Raw genomic sequence first — 21,934 nt, 5'->3', positions numbered from 1 at the left:
GTTTATAGACAGCATTAGAGAGATTGTGCACACCAACGCAGTAGAAGACATCACATGAAGGGGATTAATTGATGGGATTAAAGCAAGAAGCAGTTAGTAAAATTTCTAAAGAGATACTGAGAAGACACTGTGTTTGGGACTTATTAAAGACATTTATTAGATAAATTCTTTGCTATTTTAAAAATCATACATGCATGATAAAAATTCATAAGAAATCTTTCTTGTCTTATCATGTTTTATAGTCATTCCATCAATTTTCTTACCACTGCACTAAATTGTGCAACCACAGTTCTACAATGAGGGAAATTTTTCTGGTAATTATCAGCATGTACCTTTAACCATTTGTAAGAATGGTTATATTTGCTTATACTCTAAGTATATAAATAACAAAGAGAAAATATAATAAGTTTCAGGAAAGATAAATACTGTTTAAGTTGAATTTGTGATTGGGTAAGAATATATATGATGCATATTTAGAAAAAAATACACATTTCTAAAAAGTTCATATTGAAGATATATTTTGATATATAATGAACAAGGTCTAAATATGTTGTAAGCAATGTTCTTTCAAGATGAAAAAGTTAAAATTGTACATTCCACTTTTTCTGTCAAATGTACTTTGCTTTTTCAGTTGTCATTGTCATCGTAGAGTACACTATTTAGAAGAAATCATAAACTTTGTATCATTCAGTGGTGAGTGCCTGTTCTGAAGAAACTTCTAGGTTTCATGTTTTTGAGCTAAAACTACTTTGAAAAAAATATAATAAGCTTATTTTTATCATAACATTTTTAATTTTGGTAAATATTCTGAATTTAATATCTGCTAGTGGTGTTGGTCACAACTGATAGGAAATTATTGAGAATTCCTTTGCATTAGAGACAAATATCAGAATAAAAACATTTTGCTGTTCAAACATCTTATACAATCCAATATGAAGTGAGCAAATGTGAAAATTATTCATAGGGGGATCTCACTTAACAAACATCGGTCCTTAGCATATTCTGCTGTTTTCTTTTTATGCAAACTAATGAAGTGTCCAGCACAGACACAGTGGCTCACTATGCCCTTGCACATTCTTATGATCTCTTTTCTGAATTAATTTTTATTGCTTTATTTTATTACTCAAAAGTTCATATATACTACCTGCTTTTAACTAAAATTTAGTAGTTTCATATTATGTGTGTGTTTTTCTTATTATTATTAAGATGATAATGATATCATTGTTTTAAAATTTAAGAAATTTGCACCATCAACTCTACCAGTCACTCTTAACAATGAAATACGGTCATACAAAAGTTAACTAAAGTATAAACATGCAAAAGGAGAAGTCTCCCTGCGATCATAAAATGATGTTGTTTCCTGTTCAGCAGTTCATGTTACTGCTGTTCATGCTAATTAATTACAGGAACGGTTGCAGTAATGTGCAAACAGGGAATCTGAGAAACTGAGAGGGCTTTTAGGTCTCCAAGTGAAGTGAAGTCAATCTGGGCACGGGCAATCAAATATAATGAAATCACTTGTCAGTGCTAAGCTTGCAAAAACTGTGAAGTTTGACTGGGGAGTAAAAGGATTATAATTAGATTTCCAATAGGATAATAACTAAATGGCAGAATGCAGTAAAGAAAAAATATTACTTTGTTAGCTAATGGTACCGCTGTTCAGTTTTAGTTTTTATCAGCTCACTTGTACTTGTGCTAATTTAGTTTGCCTTTATCAGCAAAAATGCACCACACAAATGCCACTTAAAGGTCATTTGCAAAAATCATTGATCTGAAGGTACACTTAATGACACCTGGTATGTTTATTTTATGTGAAGTAGAGATTGACTGATAAGATGGTTGATATGCTGTCTTACAGGTCCCCAGCTGAGTTAGAAGATCTTGAATTGGACCACATTTGGTCATATGCTCCTCTCAAAAATTCAGCTCCTGAGACTGCGGACATAATCATCAGAGTGAGTACTTTACACATTGTTGAACACCTTGAAACCTTTAGGTGGAGGTATGATTATAGACTGCAGAAATACAAAATTCTAAATTCTGTTATCTGAGATTGTCTACATGTGCTATCGTTTTTGTCAAACAACATTCAAAGTATTTTAGAAATAAAATAAGGTGATGAGACTTATAAAAGGTATAATTATCCTGAGTAGTTTGTCTTCATTCAAATTTATGTGGACACTACGGTATAACTAGATATGATTTCTTTGCTTCTAACAATGGTTATACAATCTTTTTATCAAGTTCCCTTTATATCTTCTTAAGAAGATGTCATGGTGCAACTAATTGAATTTCAAAGAGAGAGCACTAGGTTAACGATAGATTTCTAACCAGCAGAGCTATCAACAATAGGAAGAGAAAGAACATCAATGAAGCCTGAGCTGTTTCCTGTGATGGAGATGTATTTTGGCAATGGCATTGCATTGGCATTAATGAATTGATTCGCACAAAGAGAGAAAGTGATCTTCCAACCTACAAAAGTGAGTAGGGCAGGAATGTGAAAATATATAAGCAGTTCAAGGCAAATAAAAAAGAAACTATAGCATACAAAAATCAAAGCTATTAGCAAGACTAGAACATAATGGCTAGATTTACCATTCATGTTTTTTATGTAAAATATATGATGTATATTTAGAAAAAAATACACATTTACAAAAAGTTCATATTGAACATATATTTAGATATAATATAATATACAAGTACCTAATATGTTGTAAAAACTGTAAACAGGCATTAAAGAGTTTCTAAAGATTATTAATGAAGATAAAATTAATCTTTCAATTGTGAATATTTAAAATGATAGGCTAAATGATTAAGGATCTTATGCAATTATTAGAGTTTACTTTGCTAACTATATTTTTGATTCTGTTCATAATTTCAAATATATATTCCTCTAAGAAAATTTTTTTTCTAACAAAGTCTTTTGTTTTTGAAGATAGGATCTACCTATGTAGGGCTGGCTGCCCTGGGACTCACAATGGAGAGCAGCCTGGCCTGAAAGTCATAGATATTCACCTGCCACTAATTCATGCATGCTAGAATTAAAGGTGTGTTCCACCATGCATGGTCTAAAATTCTCTGTTTGATATGTTGAGATTCTACTATAATTTTAACATAAGATATTCACTTTAGTTTTTCCTAAAGTAATAATGGGAATTTTATCATGTACAGTGCTTAAATGTGGGACTAAAAGATAAGAGAATGGATACTTTTCAACATTTTCACATATTTATTGTGAATGACATTTGATGTAGTTTAAACGTCTATATTATATCTAATGAGTAATTATTAAATTACTATATTTTCTTATATATGTACAATGTTGATCACAGATACTAAGAAATTTTATTTTTTTATTTTTGAAATGATCAGTTTTCTTGTTTTAAAATAAACTACCACAATACTTACAATATTGTATCTGATTCTGCTATTTTTAATGAACTTAGGAAAATATGTTTGGAAAAAAGTCAATATAAAATGTATGTTTCTTTAGACATAAATTAATATGAAAAAGCTATTTAATGAATATGGAATGAATTCATTTTTACTTATGTGACTACGTTGATCACACTTGAAAAACATAACTGTTGTTTGTTATGTGAAAATAAAATAAATTGATGAAAATTCAAAATCTACTTATCTGAGAGTAGGAAAAATGTTATTTCTGTCATCTAAAGGCATCATAAAAATAAAGAAACTATAATAAACAGATCCACTTGTAGTGTTTACAAACAGAAAATCAGTGAAATATATGTCACATTTTCATTATGCTTATGAAATGTTTCTTTTAGATGTAAATAACATCTAAATATGTATCCTGTCAGTAGTAAACCTGGGAGAACTTTGCTCACATTGTATCTATGAAATTCCTAAGTAATTGCACTGTTAGGAGTTTTAAAGTCATATCATATGTTTTTCTCAAATGAAGATCATTGTAGATTGTTAATTAGGTCAGAGTATAAGGGATTATCTTTACTTTATCTGAATGAAATCTATTAACATAGAAATTTTTGCCACCCTGCTTCCATGGAGCACACATCGCACACTTATAGTAAGGACAATGTTATTTATTGTACCTTGCATGGCAGCACTGTCATGAGGAGTCCCATTGTTTTCTATTTCAATATCTGGAATTCCCGTATCTGAAAGAATTGGCATTCAGGATTAAGGTACAATTCTTTGTTTTCTGTCTAAAAAGAAATTGCAGGAAGACAATATTTTGATACTATACATAACTATACATAACACAAGATTCTGAGCAGTATTATTTATTTCTGCAAACATTGTCTCTCTTATTTTTGTTATATAATATATATATATAATATATAATATATATATATATATATATATATATATATTTGCTGCCTTCACATTCTGTCCTCCACATATACCCTTTCTTTGTTTCTTTCAAATTCAGTCTCCTTTTTCATTAATTATGATGTTGTTGTTGTATGTGAGTATATACATAGTTTTTGCTTTGTTTAGTTTTCCCCTTCCATTTCCTTTCTTTCTTTTGGCATTTCTATTGCTAATGCTAGGAAGGAAGTTTACATACTATAATTGAATTATGTAGTTAATAATGTATTTCCAAGTACATGGAAAAATATTTTTTTATCACTTGATAATCTAAAGATGTATTCTAGGAAAATAAATGTCTATATAAAAGGAGAAGCAAAGCCTCTAAAACTATTCAGATAGCACATTCTAATGACAGGACAACAAAAATTATGATAGATACATTTGACTAAATCAAAGCAATCCATCATTATAGTGTATTTCCCCTATGGAAGTTATGATAATGAATGATATTGGCTTATGTTAAGTGCAAGTGAAACCAATATTCACATAGTGATTTGTAGTTTGATATGAGTGGATGAATAAATGTGTTATGATTGTGCTCAAATAATTTACAGATTCTAGTTATTATATTGTAAAACATTTATGTGGAGGAGGTTACTTGAAAATTTAATTCACATTGTGTCTGAATCAACTAAAGAAATCTTATGTGATTAACAAGAATCTTGACTTAAAACTGGAAAATTTTGAATTACCATCCCTTGATTCATGCACCGCTTTACATCCCTTTAAGTAGAATCTTCAAGGATGCATTTAGAATTTCATTTCAAACTGATTCCACTTGAGGACCTCATTATTGATACATTTGGCATTAAATCTCCACCTACATTTTTTTCTTCTACCTCCCAGAGAAAGGGTTATTTTGGTTTGTTTCATGACTTATAACGCGTGACCTAAAATTATATTTCTTGACAAAGCCATGTTCTTCGTCTCTCTCTTAGTTCAGGTTTTCATTTGTGTGCCTTTCAAGTGAAAATCAGAAATTACCTTTCAACATCCTCAGACCACTGTCGCTAGCTGTAGCTTGTTTCAGTGCTTGCTCCACTTGCTCTCGGCGCTTTGATTCGAACTCCAAGGCTTCCTGAAGTTTCCTCTTAGCTTTTTTCTCCTTTTTCAGACGTTTTTGCATTGTATCTAAAATGTGGAAAAGTAGTTTACAAATGTGTGCTTAATGCAGTATTATTTCTGAGTTTCATAATACAAGTATACATTGTATATAGTTACAAGTACAAAATCAGAGAGCCATAATATAGCAGCTAACATACGATTAGCTTCTTTTGGTCCCAGTCTTCACTGGTGCATTTGGTGTTTTGTAGACTGTAGTTGAATAACACCACTTACTTATTGTTACTTTCACATTTCTAATATGTGTGCTATCTCATACACATCCATCTATACAGTGTTGGCAATTTCCCTGGAGAATTATTGTTTAATGCCATACTACATCATTTAATACTATAACACATTTTATAATTCTCTGAAGAAATAAAATACTATTGTTAGTCATATTTCAAAATTCAAAAAAGTAAATATTTATGAAGTATTGTTTTATTCTTTAAAACTGAAATGTTACCAATTAAAGAGACAAATGGCTATTCATTTAAATAATTATGTTTCTCTCCCTTGTTCCTTCCCTTCCTACACTCAGACTCACAAACTCAAATACATATTAGTGAAAATAACTTTCAGGAGTGACTATATGAGCAAGCTATAAAACTGCATATGAAGCCTCTGGTAAGCAAGAAGGATAAAGAAGAGCGAACTAAGTTCCAGCTTAGTTCTCAGGCTTTCTATCTCAAAGAGAAACTTTATAGCCATAGTGTAAACATTAATTCTAAACTCTGAAAACTTACTATGATAGATCCTCAAACTGGATCATTGGTTTCCAAGAAAGTGTTGGTTCATAATGAGATTCTAAGCAAATCAACCATCTTCCTATGCCATTTTAAAAGTACATTATAAAAGTAATGAATCTTACAACATTTAAAATGCTAAAAGAGTTTATATGTATATTATATTTTCAACTGAACCAAATGTTAGAATAAGTTAGTATTTAGTTTTACTCATTTTACACATTAATGTGTTTTCAATAATTTGAAGAGGGTCAATTACTCAAATAATTTTTGTACACTTGAATTGAAAATTCAGCAATCTAACATGAAAAGTAAAATTTTTGAAACAATGACAGAAAATATTGTGTCTTTTGGATCTTATTAAAGATATCTAAGCATGTTTGAATATGAATTTATTTTGCTACTCTAATTGCATTCACATGATTATTAAAATGTAGCATTAACCAATAATTTCAATCAGAAAAAGTAGTCTATTAAAATCAGTGCTGAACCTATATTCCATAGTTAAAATAATTTTTAAGAAGATCCTATGTTTTGTTTCAGTGTAAAATTATTATTTCTTATGTGGTGAGTAATAATATATAGTTTCTTGTATTTTCAAGAGGCTACATTTTAAACTACATAAATGAAAATGATTTATTTAAGCCTATTATGTTAGCAATATTTTATAATGATCAATCTACCAATATCTGTGAAAAGATAACACCTCTGCTGGGAAAATACTACAATCTCCACTGTATAGAAGGAAACTATTTTTGAGATATGAAGGAATTTGTACTGGAATTTAAACCTACTAGCTGTTTTACAAAGTAGGACCACCATTTCAAAAGATGACTTCTCATGCCTGGTAGTATATATATTTTTTTGTTGTTAAATGGTCTTTGGCTCTTCAGAGAACACATAAACCTAGATAAGGAAAATTCATTTCTATTTTAATACATGGAATTATGAGTATTATAGACTTTCTTGGTAAATAATTGGGATGTGAAATATCTACATGAAATGTCTTTCTCCCACTTGTGTCTCCATTTCCACAGTTCACCTCTACCACTCACTTTAGTGTTCTCAGGGAATGGTCAGAAACGGAAATTGGTGTTATATATTTTGCTGCTCTTTTGTGTTTTATGGTAAATGTAAAGATTTGGGAATTATTTATAAAAGTTAATTTGAAAGTTTGTGTGGCATTCAAATAAACTATCCTAGTTTATGCACTTTGCTGTATACAACTTATAAAATTAATTCTATGTTGACTAATTAAGTATTCCTCTAATATCCTCTTTTTGTCTCCATATACTTCTGTTATGTTAGTTTAATCCTAATTAATACTGCTTGCACGAGATAAAGCTATTTCGAATATTTTCCTTGCTTTCAGTCTCACATACATCCTAATCAGAGGATCAGAGAGTTTTCTGTGAGATTGTGTCTCCTAGTAATATCAAAAGCTACACCCTTAACATCTCATCAACTGACTGCCCAAAAGTGAGCTGAACAAGGACATTGAGCATGCCCAAAGTCAATGAGGAAAAACTCAGGAAGCTTCAAATAAGTATGTAACTAAAAAAAGTTTGAAGTGTGAGAGGAAGTCTTACCCACGGAAGAGCACATAAATTGGTTGTTCAGTGCCAACGAGTAACATGCAGATAGAACAGGGTATATTTAGGAATATATATGTATACACCTATACTTATATGTACACAATAACAATTAGGGAAAAATAAAGTAATGAATTAGAATGAAACTGTGGAGGGTTGGTTATAGGGGAGGCTTTAGAGAAATGTTGTAATTATATTAAATTCTCAATAATAAAATTGAAAAAGAATTACCCCATCTTTAGAGTGAACTATACAACAGAAATTAAACCAGATTTTTCCTTTGCTTAACTTTTGATACATTCCATTGTTTTCAAGGTAAAATTAAAGTTCATCATTTACACAGTTAAAACTCTTCATAATTTCACTTGTACTCCTATCTCTCTGCATCATTTCTCACCATGCAATTCATTAGAATCAACGGCACTCAAAAATCAAAGTGTATACTTTCGCTTGTGTATAAAGTTTTTTCTTTGTTTCCATGCCTATACTAACGAATACACAATGCTTCAAACTGAATGCTTGCATGCCCTTTTTATTTTTGAGTACTGATTCTTTAAGGCTCAGATTAAGGCATCAACTTCAAAAGATATTCTTTTAACAGTATACAATTTCAACAAGCTAAATTAATCTCTTTGATACCAAACAGATTTTGCATGATCACTCTTGTCACTTTGTTTTAGAATTGTCTGGCTGTGTTAGGCTTATACAATGTAAATTCTTCCAAGGGAGAGACTGGGTTTCATTTACTTTATAATTACAGAATATAGCACCCTGACTATGGAAAAGTAAATATTTTATACATAAGACCAGGTGACAATATCTGTGCCTAGATATAATTTATCAGATTATGAGAATATCATAGCAATGTATGTTTTCAAATCTGTAACTAGTCTTAAATACAAATGTTGCTTATTATCTCTTAGAGAAAATCTTAATAGTATGTGACTTAGTTACCGCTGTTTGTTAAGTATGTTATTCATTTTTAGCAATTATAAGCTATCCTAGGATATGTTTTTATAAGTAAGGAAATAATTTTCAATATAATATTCACCATTTAATTTAACTTGTTCGACTTACTTCTGCTTTGAAGCTCAACTGCAAGTTGTCTCTCCAGGTTTTCTCTAATTTCTCTTTCTCTGTAGAGTTCTATTCGAAGTTCCTTCTTTTCTTGCTGAATCTGCTTCTCCTGGATGCGAGCGTTATCCAAAGCCACTTTCAGTAGACCCTGTCATATACAGAAAATGGCATGCAGTTCATCTTATCTGTTTTAAAATCTCAAATAGGATACAATTTATGTAGGTGCTAATGTCTTCTATTACATTTATTTTGTTTATAGAAATATTGTTGACCTGAATGTTGGTCAACAGTGTCTCCACGGAGGACAGATTATCAGCAAAAATGAATGGTCCAGGGAATCCAGGGGACAATGCCTGTCCAGGAGCCAAATGGATCTTGTCCATGGGTGATTTCATCAGTGGAATTTGAGGTGGTACTTCTTCTGTAAGGAAAAATTAGTGTCAGATGGTTCACAAACTGGCAATCCAAATATTTCACCAACTTATTTCTAATAGACATATATAATGATTTTCTTTTTAAAACTAAATTATGAGTGCTCAAATTATGTCATATCCATCAACTAGAGAACCAGATTGCTACCAACAGATGTATAAGTTGGTATCTGTTTCTTTCAACACTATGACTCTATCTATGGATACATTATCATTATTTTAAAGCCTTAATTGATGTGTAATTTGCAAGCAATAAAATTACTATATTTTAAATATAATTTTAATTTTTAGTAATTTTGTACAATTTTTTTAAGCATGACAACAAATCCATTTTAAAACATCTCAATTTTTCCACAATATTCTCCACAAATATTTGCAGACAGTCTCTATTTGCAGTCTGTTCCTTGGTAATGATTGTTCTACTCTGCCATTAAAGATTTCTCTTTTCTTGACATTTCACACAAATAGAATTATACAATATTTAGTATTTTTATTAAGGGAATTTTACTTTAGCATCACATTTTTATATTTATACATGTGTAATGATTTTTACTTTTCAATGCTAGGTAAAAATTTGTTTATGTAAATATATCAACTTTTAAGAAGATATTATCTACTTGCTTGAAATTGGGCATTTTTCAGTGTTAATTTTATTTTTGAATATTATTTCCTGTAAGAAAACTGCAAATCCTATCTATTCTCACGTTTTATTTTTAAAGAATCTTCTTTTACATGTCCTGGGCACTTAACTGACATTATCTCTTAGTTTCAGATACTAAGACATTAATAGAATCTTAAATAAGGTATTTTAGAATTGTTTAAGACAGATATCTAGCAATAATAGGAATTTCTTTTTTCATGAGAGCCTAACAATTTGGCTATCAATATTAATTATGCTTAACAATTTCTTATATGACTTGCATGAACTATGTAGTGGTTTCCTCTATACTTGGGAATGGCAACTTTTTTATTTCAAGTAAATGTTCCCAGGGATATAACCTTGGGATTCAACAAAACTCAGTTACTAGTATTTTGGCATTAAAGTTTAGAAGAAGAATCATAAGAGCTCAGTTAATCTATGCATTGAAATTTCTGTATTTCAGTAATAAAATGAAGAAACTTTGAAAAATATGAATATGTTTGATTGTAAAAAAGTCTGCTAGTAAATATATTTGAAATAGATTCACTAAACAATAAAACAAACTAGTTATGAATTGAATCAATCAACAACTCCACCACGCAACTTGGCCAACCATGGGAAGTCTTGCCTAGCTATAAAATATTTCCACTTAAGACTCCATATCCTCCATTTCGAAGCATCATTACTAGGGTCACCCTAATAGATTCCAGGAAATTTCCACTTCGTGGTGTTTCTACACTGTCCCCAATTCCACCTGTCTTTCCTTGCACTCTCTCTGTCTATCTATGCCCACCACACCTGATACCTCCCATCCTATCCCCATATACCCCCAGTCCACCTGAAAAATCTCCATCAGTCGAGCCTGCATGAAGCCTTCAGCCCTATGTTCTAGTCTCTTTGGCATGGGAAGATACTTTGCAGGATACAGAAGGAGAATCCTGGATACTAGCCCAGCCACAAATTATGGATCTGCAATCTGTCTTGCCTACAGGATGAGCTGGGGCAATAGCGGTGCAGAATGTGTGGAAGCTAAACCATTTTTTGCTTTAACTAGAGGCTCATTTCATGAGAGGGAATCCATGCCCTATGCTGCCTGGATTGTTAAGAACTGAAGATTGCATAGACCATAGACTTAGGGTATAACCAAACAGAACTGGCAAAAATAAATAAATAATAAATTAAAAGTCAATAATTCCTAATGATATTCTGCTATACTCATACATCTGTAGATCTGTGCCTTTTCCAGTTGTCATCAGAGAGGCTTTCTCCAGCAGCAGAAGGGATCAGGTGCAGAGACACACAGTCAAAGGTGATGGAAGACACTAGGAGACCATAATCCACAAAATCACTAAGCAGGGCTCACATGGGCTCACCGAGTTTGAAGAGGCAAGCACAGGTGTGCATAGGTCTTCAACAGGTCCTCTGCATATATGTTATGACAGTTAGCTTTGTGTTTTGTGGAACTCATTGTAGGGATAAGTCCCGCCCCTTGGGGGGCGTGTTCTCCTCGGGCTAATGTTTGCCTATAAATTTGGCGAGCATGCTCCCAGCCGTCCCTTCTGCTTTCCTGGTCTCCGCGGGAATGGTGGTTCTGTAAGTCTATTTCGCCATTAAAGCTGTATATATATTTTTACAATCTGTCTGCATTCGTTTACGCTGTTACATTTTGGCATCCAACGTGGGCTATTTTGCCCCTGACTCAAGCGGGTAGCCCGCTAGCTAACACAGCACCCCCCCCCCCCCCCCGGGTGCTGTTTTTTAGTTCGTGACTCGGGCCCCAGTGCCGAGTCCGAGACATACTCAGCCACACAGGCCCATTCTACCTGCCTTGGATAAGATTGCAGCGGAACCCCACTGCCTGAATTAGCAGAAGCTCAAGTACCTGTAGTTTTGCAACAAAAGCCGCCATAGTGGCAGATTTGGTCTGATACAAAGTGACTTGGCCAGGCAGTGGTGGCGCATGCCTTTGATACCAGCACTTGGGAGGCAAAGGCAGGCGGATCTCTGTGAGTTTGAGGCTGGCCAGGCAGTGGTAGCGCACGCCTTTAATCTCAGCACTTGGGAAGCAGAGGCAGGCAGATCTCTGTGAGTTTGAGGCCATCCAGGCGGTGGTAGCGCACGCCTTTAATCCCAGTACGTGGGAGGCAGAGACAGGCAGATCTCTGTGAGTTTGAGGCCAGCCTGGTCTACAAGAGCTAGTTCTAGGACAGGCTCAAAAAACACAGAGACCACCATTGGCAGGAACCGATCATTGCAGGTAAAAAAATTTTTCTTTTATAAATAAAATGTCTGAACACATTAGTATTCAAGAATTTAACAGTTTTTTTAATTGTACCATGTGGGAGATTTTACAAGAGGTGTCTATCACCCCACATCTATGGATCCTTCTGGGATTCGTAGTTTTCATTGGCACTAAATGGTTTGATAATAGAAATATGATAAAGTCTTTACGAGATGAATCCAGGATTCTTAAGGCAGAGATTGAACGCTTAAAAACAATTGAGAATGACAACAATCTTACCAAGAATCAGTTTGAAGTTCTCCAGGCTGATGTTAAGGAGAAATTCATTACTATGGAAGAGGGAACAGCTGATTTGGATCCTAAGCTTCAGTCCCTTTCTGTAGGAAATGAAACATTAACTGAGAGAATCAAAACTGCTGAATGTGACAATCGGATTTTGTCTAAAGCTTATGACAGATTGACGGAAAGATTGTCAATACAAGAAGGCACGGTTTATGCCATAAAAATTATGTCCAAAGATGAGATGTTATCTCTAACAGACAAACTCCATACTTTAGAATCCTCAATGAAGGCTTTGGAACATAATTCTGTACAGGAGATTCAGACATTGCAGAACGCAATGGTGAATAGAATTGAAAAGATTGAGGAATTTCTAAATTCTGATGAAGAAGAGCAAAGGGTAGAAGGGCAAATTTTAACTACATCTATGGGTAAATCTCTCCAGGACAATTTCCACAAAGCTCTACCTACAGCTCTACCTGCCTTTCCAGTAATAACAACAGAGAAGGTGACTGGTTCCAAAATCCCTAGGGTCATCAAGGAGGATACATGGGAGCCTGTCCGTATGAATGATCTCAAGGAAATAAAACAGGCTGTCATGACTTTTGGGATGCAAGCCTCTTTTGTTAAAGAGATGCTAAGAACTTGGGCAATGACAAGCAGAGCAACCCCTCGGACTGGCTCCAGCTGAGCTCTGCGGTACATGAGAGTGGACCGCAATTGAAATGGAAATGCTTATTCAGGCAAGAGGCTAGACTCTTAGAACAGCAGGAGAAAGCGAAGGGAATTGACATTTCCCTAGATAAAATTCTAGGTGAAGGGCTCTTTTCCAACCCTCAGGAACAAGCTAATTTGGATGAAAACACACTCTCCATGTGTACTACAGCAGCCTTAAGGTCTTGGGACAGGGTACAAGACCCAGGACAGAGAATGGAATCATTTGTCAGACTTAAACAGGGTCAGAGAGAACCCTTTAGTGATTTTTTACAAAGATTAACTAAGGCTGTACAAATAGGGATATCTGACCCAGAAGCAAGATGTATAATGATTGATTCTTTGGCTTATGAAAATGCAAATGTGGAATGCAAAAGGATTTGGGGCCCTTTAAAGCTCAGATCAGCGCCCTTGAAAGAATGGGCCTTGCATACACTCAATGTTGATACATTTGATTATGGCACTGAAGCATTGGTAGAAGAAGCAATTTCCAATGGTAAAAGGAGACACCAGAACACCAAATGTTTTAATTGTGGCAAAATGGGTCATATGAAAAGGAATTGTAGACAACGGATTTTCAGAAATAATAATAATAATAATAATAATGCATCATTCAGAAATAATAATAATAATAATAATAATAATAATAATAATAATAATGCATCTTCTAGAAATAACAGAAATAGAAGGACTCAGCCTTCAGTTTTATGTAGAAGATGTGGAAAGGGCAGACATTGGACAAATGAATGCAGACCTACAAGAGATAGACAAGGCAACCTGATACAGACAGGAAACGTGAGAGGGGGGGGCCTCACAGGCCCCCATGGCAAACATGGTTCAGTCATTTCCAGTTTCTGCAGAGAACGTGCCTCATCAGGACAATTAGGAAGCCCCATGCCTACTGTTACAAGCAATAATGATCAGAAAGATAAGTTACGTGTGTTTTTGGCAAACTTCTATAAATGTTCAAAGACCTAAACTGAGAGTGTGTGTAAATGGCATTTTTATTACTGGTCTGCTGGACACAGGTGCTGATGTAAGTATCATTACCCCAGAATCTTGGCATCTGTATTGGCCTCCTCAGAATGTAAATGTTCAGCTCCTGGGAATTGGAACCCTATCTCAAGTAAGGCAGAGCACGAGATGGGTTGAATGTATAGGGCCAGAGGGACAAATAGGAAAATTAAGGCCACATGTAGCCAATATCGCAATGAATTTATGGGGTCGTGAATTATTACAACAATGGAATACAGAAATTAACATTCCTGCTACTTCTAGAGCCCATATTTCTGAGAATAATATTAAAAAATATTACAAACGGAGAAAACCGGCCATTCGGGCTGTACAAGAACAAGCAATTGATGTCCCTTCAGAGATACCAACAGCCTTGCCTCTAAAATGGTTGACTGAGAAACCGTTATGGACAAAGCAATGACCTTTAGCTGAGGAAAAGTTACAGGCTTTAGAACAGCTGGTACAAGAACAAGTAGATGCTGGACATATAGAAGAATCTACCAGCCCTTGGAATTCTCCTGTATTTGTGGTTAAGAAAAAATCAGGTAAATGGAGAATGGTGACAGATCTCAGGGCCATCAACAAGGTTATTCAACCTATGGGCCCTCTGCAATCTGGAATTCCTTTGCCCTCTTTATTACCAAAAGGATGGCCTCTCATAGTTATTGATTTAAAGGAGTGTTTTTTCACTATACCTTTGCAAAAAGGAGATAGAGAAAAATTTGCCTTCACAGTGACTACTTATAACAATTCTCAACCTTCGAGGAGGTACCACTGGACCGTCCACCCCCAGGGGTATGTTAAATAGCCCCTCCCTGTGCCAATATTTTGTGAACCAACCATTGCAAATAATACGCAATAAATTTCCCAAATCTATAGTATACCATTACATGGACGACATTTTGTTATCCAATTCAAACATGGATACCTTGAACAGACTGTTTGAAGAAATAAAGATACTTTTACCTAAATGGGGATTGCAAATCGCTCCTGAAAAGATTCAGAAGGGAGATTCTGTTAATTATTTAGGTTATAAAATAGGTTTGCAAAAAATTAAGACACAAAAAGCACAAATTAGGAGAGATCGCTTACAGACTCTTAATGACTTTCAAAGACTGTTAGGAGACATTTCCAGTCTACGACCAGCTATTGGAATAACACCTGATCTAATAATTCATTTGAACAAAACCTTGGATGGTGATAAAGATTTAAACTGTCCCAGAGAATTAACAGCTGAAGCAGAAAAGGAACTGACAATGACTGAGGAAAAATTACAACAGGCACATGTGGACAGGGTGAATCCAGAGCTCGATTGTATTCTCATCATACTACCATCAAAAATTTCTCCTACAGGAATTTTAATGCAGAGAGATGATATTATTTTGGAATGGATCTTTTTACCACATAAACCAAGTAAGAAACTGAAAACTTATGTGGAAAAAGTCTCTGAGTTAATTATAAAAGGCAAGCTGAGACTTCGTCAACTAGCAGGCATAGACCCAGCAGAAATTATAGTGCCTTTCACTGCTGATGAACTAAAGAAATTATGGGAAGATAATGAACCATGGCAAAGAGCTTGTGCTAATTTTTGGAAGACATTAATAACAACTATCCAAAAAGCACGAGGATTAACTTCATAAAGGGAACTTCTTGGATTCTTCCTCGAATCGTCCGTGATGCTCCATTAACTGGAGCCCGTACATTCTATACTGATGCCAATAAATCAGGGAAGGCAGGTTACAAATCAGAAGACTTGGGTGAGGTGGAACAAAGTCCTTATAATTCTGTCCAGAAGGCGGAATTATATGCCATTCTTATGGTGCTAAGGGATTTTAAAGAACCTATTAATATAGTCACTGATTCACAATACGCAGAAAGAGTTATTTTACATATTGAAACTGCTGAATTTATACCTGATGATACAGAACTAACCTCATTGATCAGGAATAGGCTTTGCCCTATGTATATAACACACATCCGATCCCATACGGGTCTGCCAGGTCCTCTAGCACAAGGTAATGCGAAATTGATGAATTATTGATTGGTAGCGTGCTACAAGCCTCTGAATTTCATAAAAAACATCATGTTAAGAGCAAAGGTTTGAAGAAAGAGTTTTCAATTACATGACAACAAGCTAAGGAGATTGTAAAGAAATGCCCTACTTGCTCTTTCTATAACCAAACGCCACTGCCTGCAGGGGCTAATCCAAAGGGCACCCAAAGGAATGAAATCTGGCAGATGGATGTGTTCCACTTTGCAGAATTTGGCAAATTAAAATATGTTCATCACACCATTGACACTTATTCAGGCTTTCAGTGGGCAACTGCTTTAAGTTCAGAAAAAGCTGATTCAGTAATCACTCATTTATTAGAAGTCATGGCTATCATGGGTATACCTACACAAATAAAGACGGATAATGGTCCTGCTTATGTTTCTAGGAAAATGAAATGGTTTTTTGATTATTACAATATCAAGCATGTTACAGGTATACCACAAAATCCTACAGGTCAAGCAGTCATATAAAGATCAAATCGAACTATAAAGGATATGTTGAACAAACAGAAAGGGGTGGAAAACACCCCCAGAAATAGGTTACATAATGCTTTGTTAACCTTAAATTTTCTCAATGCTAATGAGAAGGGAACAACAGCTGCAGAAAGACATTGGATAATGGAAAAGTCTACTGAACTAAATCAACCAGTTTATTTCAAGGATGTGCTGACCTCACAATGGAAGCTAGGAGATGTGCTATGTTGGGGAAGGGGTTTTGCTCTTATGTCCACAGGTGAGGAAAAATTGTGGATACCGTCAAAATTAATAAAGGTTCGGTTTGAAGAAGAGAAGCCACTTGGAAAAGATAAATAACAATTCTTTCATAAGGATGGCGAGCATACTGATGGTAAGAAATACAGATAGATTGGAGGCAGGGTTCTTTTCTTATCTCCACAGGAAAATACTCATCTTCAAAGAAATTAAGGGACCCTGAATATTTAATTATTGATGGATGGACACATTTTGTAAGTATTAATTTATATATATATATATAGGTCTTATTAAACATTTCTTTATAAATATATAGAGCTGGTTTTGAAGTTGGACTCTGGCTCAGTCCCTCTCCAATTCCAAGCCTGTTAGTCCCCCATGACAGCTGGAAGTAATTCTAGAGGACGACGTCCCCTCTCCCAGTAAAGTTTACCCCTGGGTTTAGGGACATCATTTAGGGGTTGGGAGGTTGGGGGAGGAATTTTATAAGCTCAGGGATCATTTTGAAAAAAAAAAGAGGGAATGATGGGATAATAGATTTATAATTGTGAGTTACTGCTTTTAGACAAATATATTGGTATCGATTCTTATATATTGATACAAAGTTAAATTATATTGACTATTGTATGCATGCATGTTTCTATCTCTGTTTAAAACATTTTTTATGTATTGACATATATTGTATTGATAAATATATTGTATATATTTACCATATTGCAGTGTACATTTCTACCACTTATTAAGATACTTATATAATGTTTGTATATTGATATATATTTACCATATTGCAATGTATATTTGTACAGTGTTTATATTTGGAGGTCATTATCCTCTTTTGTTACACAGTTGTTTATTGTCTTAGTTTTAAGTTAGATAGATATTGAGAATTATATAGATAAATAGTCATCTAAGTTTATCATTTATAATTAGACTAATCAGGTTCTCTAGATATATAGAGATTATATTCAGTATAGATAGATAATCTTCGACCTCTTCAAAGAGCTGTAGAAAATGGCCTTTAATCTAACTCACAGTTTCGTGATAGTGAGACACAATTGCTCCTGGCAACACCGCTCTATTCCCGAGAGAATGTTGAGCACCAAAGACACTCCACCTGGAGCCTTTCTATTTGGCAGAACTGGCCTTTGGGCAAAGAAATGCCCATACCTCAACCACTGACAGAGATACAGAGCGTGCATCAATGGATAAAACAGGACTGTCATATCCTGCCAAGACAGGGTAAGATAGTTTTGAAAAGTTCCTTGCCTTTAATAATGGTATGTCAGTTATGTTAGGCCTGAGCCAAAATTGGTTGACTCAACATTGCAAACGAGACTTTGGGTGATTGCCCAGGTAGTCAGTTGTCTCTGTCAATTGTTGCACATTTTGGATATATCTCGTTTGTTGAGTAGTGTTTATTCCCTTCTCAGATCTTTGACAGAGTTGAAGATTATATAATTGGAGTTACTTTTTACATTATTTGGACTCCTTGAGATAGAATGTTTAGCAAAGCTTTTGTTCTCAATATTGTTTGTTATATTTATTCTTTGTTGTTATTGTATATAGTTGTATTTGGTTTGGTTCTGTTTTATTTATTCAAAAAGTAGAGATGTAGGGATAAGTTCCCCCCCTTGGGGGGCGTGTTCGCTTTGGGCTAATGTTTGCCTATAAATTTGGCAAGTGTGCTCCCAGGCATTGCTTCTGCTTTCCTGGTCTCTGCGGGAACAGTGGTTCGGTAAGTCTATTTCGCCATTAAAGCTGTATATATATTTTTACAATCTGTCTGCATTCGTTTAAGCCGTTACAACTCATAAGAGTGGAAGCAAGTGTGTCTAACTCTTTTGTCTGTTCTTCAGACTCTTTCTCCTGTCTGGTTACCTTGTCCCGTCTTGGTGTGAGGGATTTTGCTTTGTTTTGCTATATTTTCTTTTATGGTATTTAGTTGTCTCTTGGAGTCCTACTCTTTTCTCAAACAAACGGGAAGTTAAATAGATCTGGGGAGAGGGGAGGTGGGGAGGAGCTGGGAAGAGTGGAGGCAGGGGAAACTGCAGTTTGGATGTATCGCATGAGAAAATAATCTATTAAACAAAGTTACAAAAATGTTTCTCAAAATAAAGTAATGAAAGAATAACATTAATAAATTATAAAGTTTTCACTTATTTGAAATATAATATAATATCAAAGATTTTGATAAAATCCAAAGTATCCTATTAATATTTTTACCAAAAGTTATAACATTTATCTTTCCAGAGAGTGTTTTTTATTTGAAAAAAACTTTAAAAGGATCATTTTAATTACAGTTACATGATGCATGTTTTCTACAGCACTTTTTGTTTGTATTTCCATATGAATCATTAAAATTTCTGGGAGGTGGTAGCATATGCCTTTCATCCCAACAGTTTGGAGGCAGATGCAAGCAGATCTCTGTGATGCTATTTTGGTCTACAAAGTGAGTTTCAGGACAGCCAGAACTGTTACACAGAGAAATCCTCTCTCAAAAAATAAATAAATAAATAAATAAAAATAAAAACAAAGAAATAAATGGATAAAATTAACCCTAAGGTCTTTGTAGATTTTTAAGATAGAGCTTGCGTATGTAGTTCCAGAGGTTCTCCAGAGTCCCATCTTCCTGATTCAGATTCATGAGTCCTGAAGATCTGTGACTGCAGGCATACACTACCATGTCCAAATAATCTAAACATCACATTGAATCTCAATCCCTCCCTCCTCTCTCTCTGTATTACTTTTCTCCTTTTCTCTCTTATACCCCCTTCTTGTCTCCCGAATCCTTTGATGGGAGTTATGGAACTTGTAAACAATTATTCTTATTCAGGCAGTGATGAGCAAATTATTATGAATTATGAAATCTCCACTCACAAACATGTTACATTTGAAATAATTTCTGACAAAAATAAAATGCCTAAATCTTAAAACCCATCTCAGCAAGCATCATTAATGCATTTAAATAAACTGCAAAACTAGGTAAGAAATATTCTTCATTTGTCTGTTTATCCATATATTTGTCTTCTTCAAATGGGTACAGGAAATGAGTGAAAGGAAGACTTCATAAATTTTCTCAGTATTTACAATAACTAGAGAATTTCTACATCTCTACATTGAAGATTATAAATCAAAGTCAAATTTATATACACCAGTTATTCTTTAAGAAGCAACTGCTGCACCCAGAGCTGATCCAGAGACAATATAATATTCCCTGAATAAATATTTTGTTAGTGACAGAGTTAACAATTAATGGATTTCTTGTCATATATCACTCAATGCAAACTGATAACTTCAGTAGTGAGAATCTGAGAGGCATTCTTTTTGAAAAGGAAAGCTATATATTCAACATGCATTAAACAAAATCATAAGCATGTTAAAAACTCACTAGACATCTTCTATTTGAAGATGAAAGAAATACCATTAAATTGGGTGAAAGGAAAATTGCTATTGATTATGAAGACAGGTTGCATGGTCTATAGTTTTTAATGTTACTGTGCAGTAGATTGAAGTTTCAAAATAGTATTACTCTTCTTTAAAGATATAGACACAGCTGAATTAGGTTCTGCTTGCTGCAGTGAAGATCAAATGCAAAAAGAATCATATTTCATCAGACCTAGTCAACTCCAGGAAAATAAATAGAAATATAAGAGGTATGCAGGCAATGATTCATTTTGATAATCTGGCCCAAGAGAGACACATAGAGACAGCACACAGCTCTAAGCTTCTACCAAAAGCCAAATAGGACACAGAGGGTGGGAACTGGGTTGACAGTGTAGCAGAGGTCACATCGATTTTCAGCAGCAGTTTCTCCACAGATGAGATAACCCTGGACTCTATTTGGACCATTGTTCATATTCTACCTGTCCCACAAGCAATAAATTTTCTGGTCCAAGAAAAAGGGCAGTAAAGAAGAAGGATTCTACTTATGACTTCTTATGATTAAGTTTCTGGGCTAACCAAACATGCTTTTCAGATCAAGGTCACATTGCATGTTAAGGTCTGTAATAGTCCAAGTCTAGTAGAAGTATATTATGTTTTAGTGTACATGAGTGGAAACTGTCAAACTATTCTTTAGGATTTTTTTCCCTGACTTCAATCGTGTGCTATGAAAAATGACTAAGAGATGCATTGGAAGTTGATTTCAGTCATGTAATAGGCCTTGATAACTGAATGTCATCTATTTTTCTCTGTCTGAATAAATACACTGCTGTGTACAAATGTACTAGATAAGCTTGTGTAAACCTAATTGACAATGAAATTAAAAACAGATAAGTGCTACAAACATAGATTGGAACTTAAGATCATCTCTCTGTAAGTCCTAGAAGGGGTTTTGTCGAATATTTTCATTTAAAAGGATTGCATGCAAAATGTTTAGATTAAAAAAAACTTTATCATCGCTTATAAAAAGTGGTATAAAGTGAAAGTGTAAAGACAGAACAACAGCTTCTACCCAAGGACATGGGCAAACTCACCATTTATTGAAGCAAAGTGGGGGCAGCTTTTATTGAGCCTGTTTGTTGAACCTGCAATACTTTATAATAGCACTTTGGAATCAACTTAGAGAACAAGCTGTTTATTTTATTTTTTCTTTCGAGCCAAGATGAATAGAAGTAAAAGTTGAAAAGGAAGTTATGTATAGAATTAAAAAGATATATATGGCAAATTCTCCTAATAGAAATGTCCCTTTGAAATTTAAGTCAAGGCTGCTACAGCTGTTTTATATGACTGCTATGTTTATTTTCTGACTTTCATGGACTTAAGTGTTTCCTCTGGAAATTGACAATTGTGACACAGGAAGAAAAAACTGAACACAGCAGACTCACTGAACACTAGAAAAATGCAGGCACCAAGAAATGCAGTTTTATTCTTTAACAAATAAATTATACTCCATTAGTTGATTTGAGAGCTTTCCCCTAAATACAGCTGGCCCGTGGGACTCTCTTTTTTGATATCATTAGTGCTACAATCAG

General features: G+C 34.3%; 1 protein-coding gene across 1 annotated transcript in view; it reads right to left on the bottom strand.

Annotated features, from left to right (window-relative positions):
• Window positions 1-2,326: 2,326 nt before the first annotated feature.
• Window positions 2,327-21,934, bottom strand: part of LOC121441091 (dachshund homolog 2) — a 504,032-nt gene continuing 484,424 nt past the window's right edge. Inside the window, exons 9-13 of the mRNA XM_041642221.1 lie at window positions 9,151-9,299; window positions 8,879-9,026; window positions 5,344-5,490; window positions 4,077-4,142; window positions 2,327-2,472 (exon numbers count right to left, since the gene is read on the bottom strand). Of these exons, the coding sequence (XP_041498155.1) occupies window positions 2,327-2,472; window positions 4,077-4,142; window positions 5,344-5,490; window positions 8,879-9,026; window positions 9,151-9,299 (656 nt within the window). The remainder of the gene's footprint in view (window positions 2,473-4,076; window positions 4,143-5,343; window positions 5,491-8,878; window positions 9,027-9,150; window positions 9,300-21,934) is intronic.

Source organism: Microtus oregoni, unplaced genomic scaffold (genome assembly GCF_018167655.1).
Source record: "Microtus oregoni isolate MIOR12 unplaced genomic scaffold, Mior012 000073F_002, whole genome shotgun sequence".
In the NCBI taxonomy this organism is placed as follows: Eukaryota; Metazoa; Chordata; class Mammalia; order Rodentia; family Cricetidae; genus Microtus; species Microtus oregoni.
Note: the sequence above shows the minus strand (reverse complement) of the source record. Positions and strands in the feature narration are given on the sequence as shown.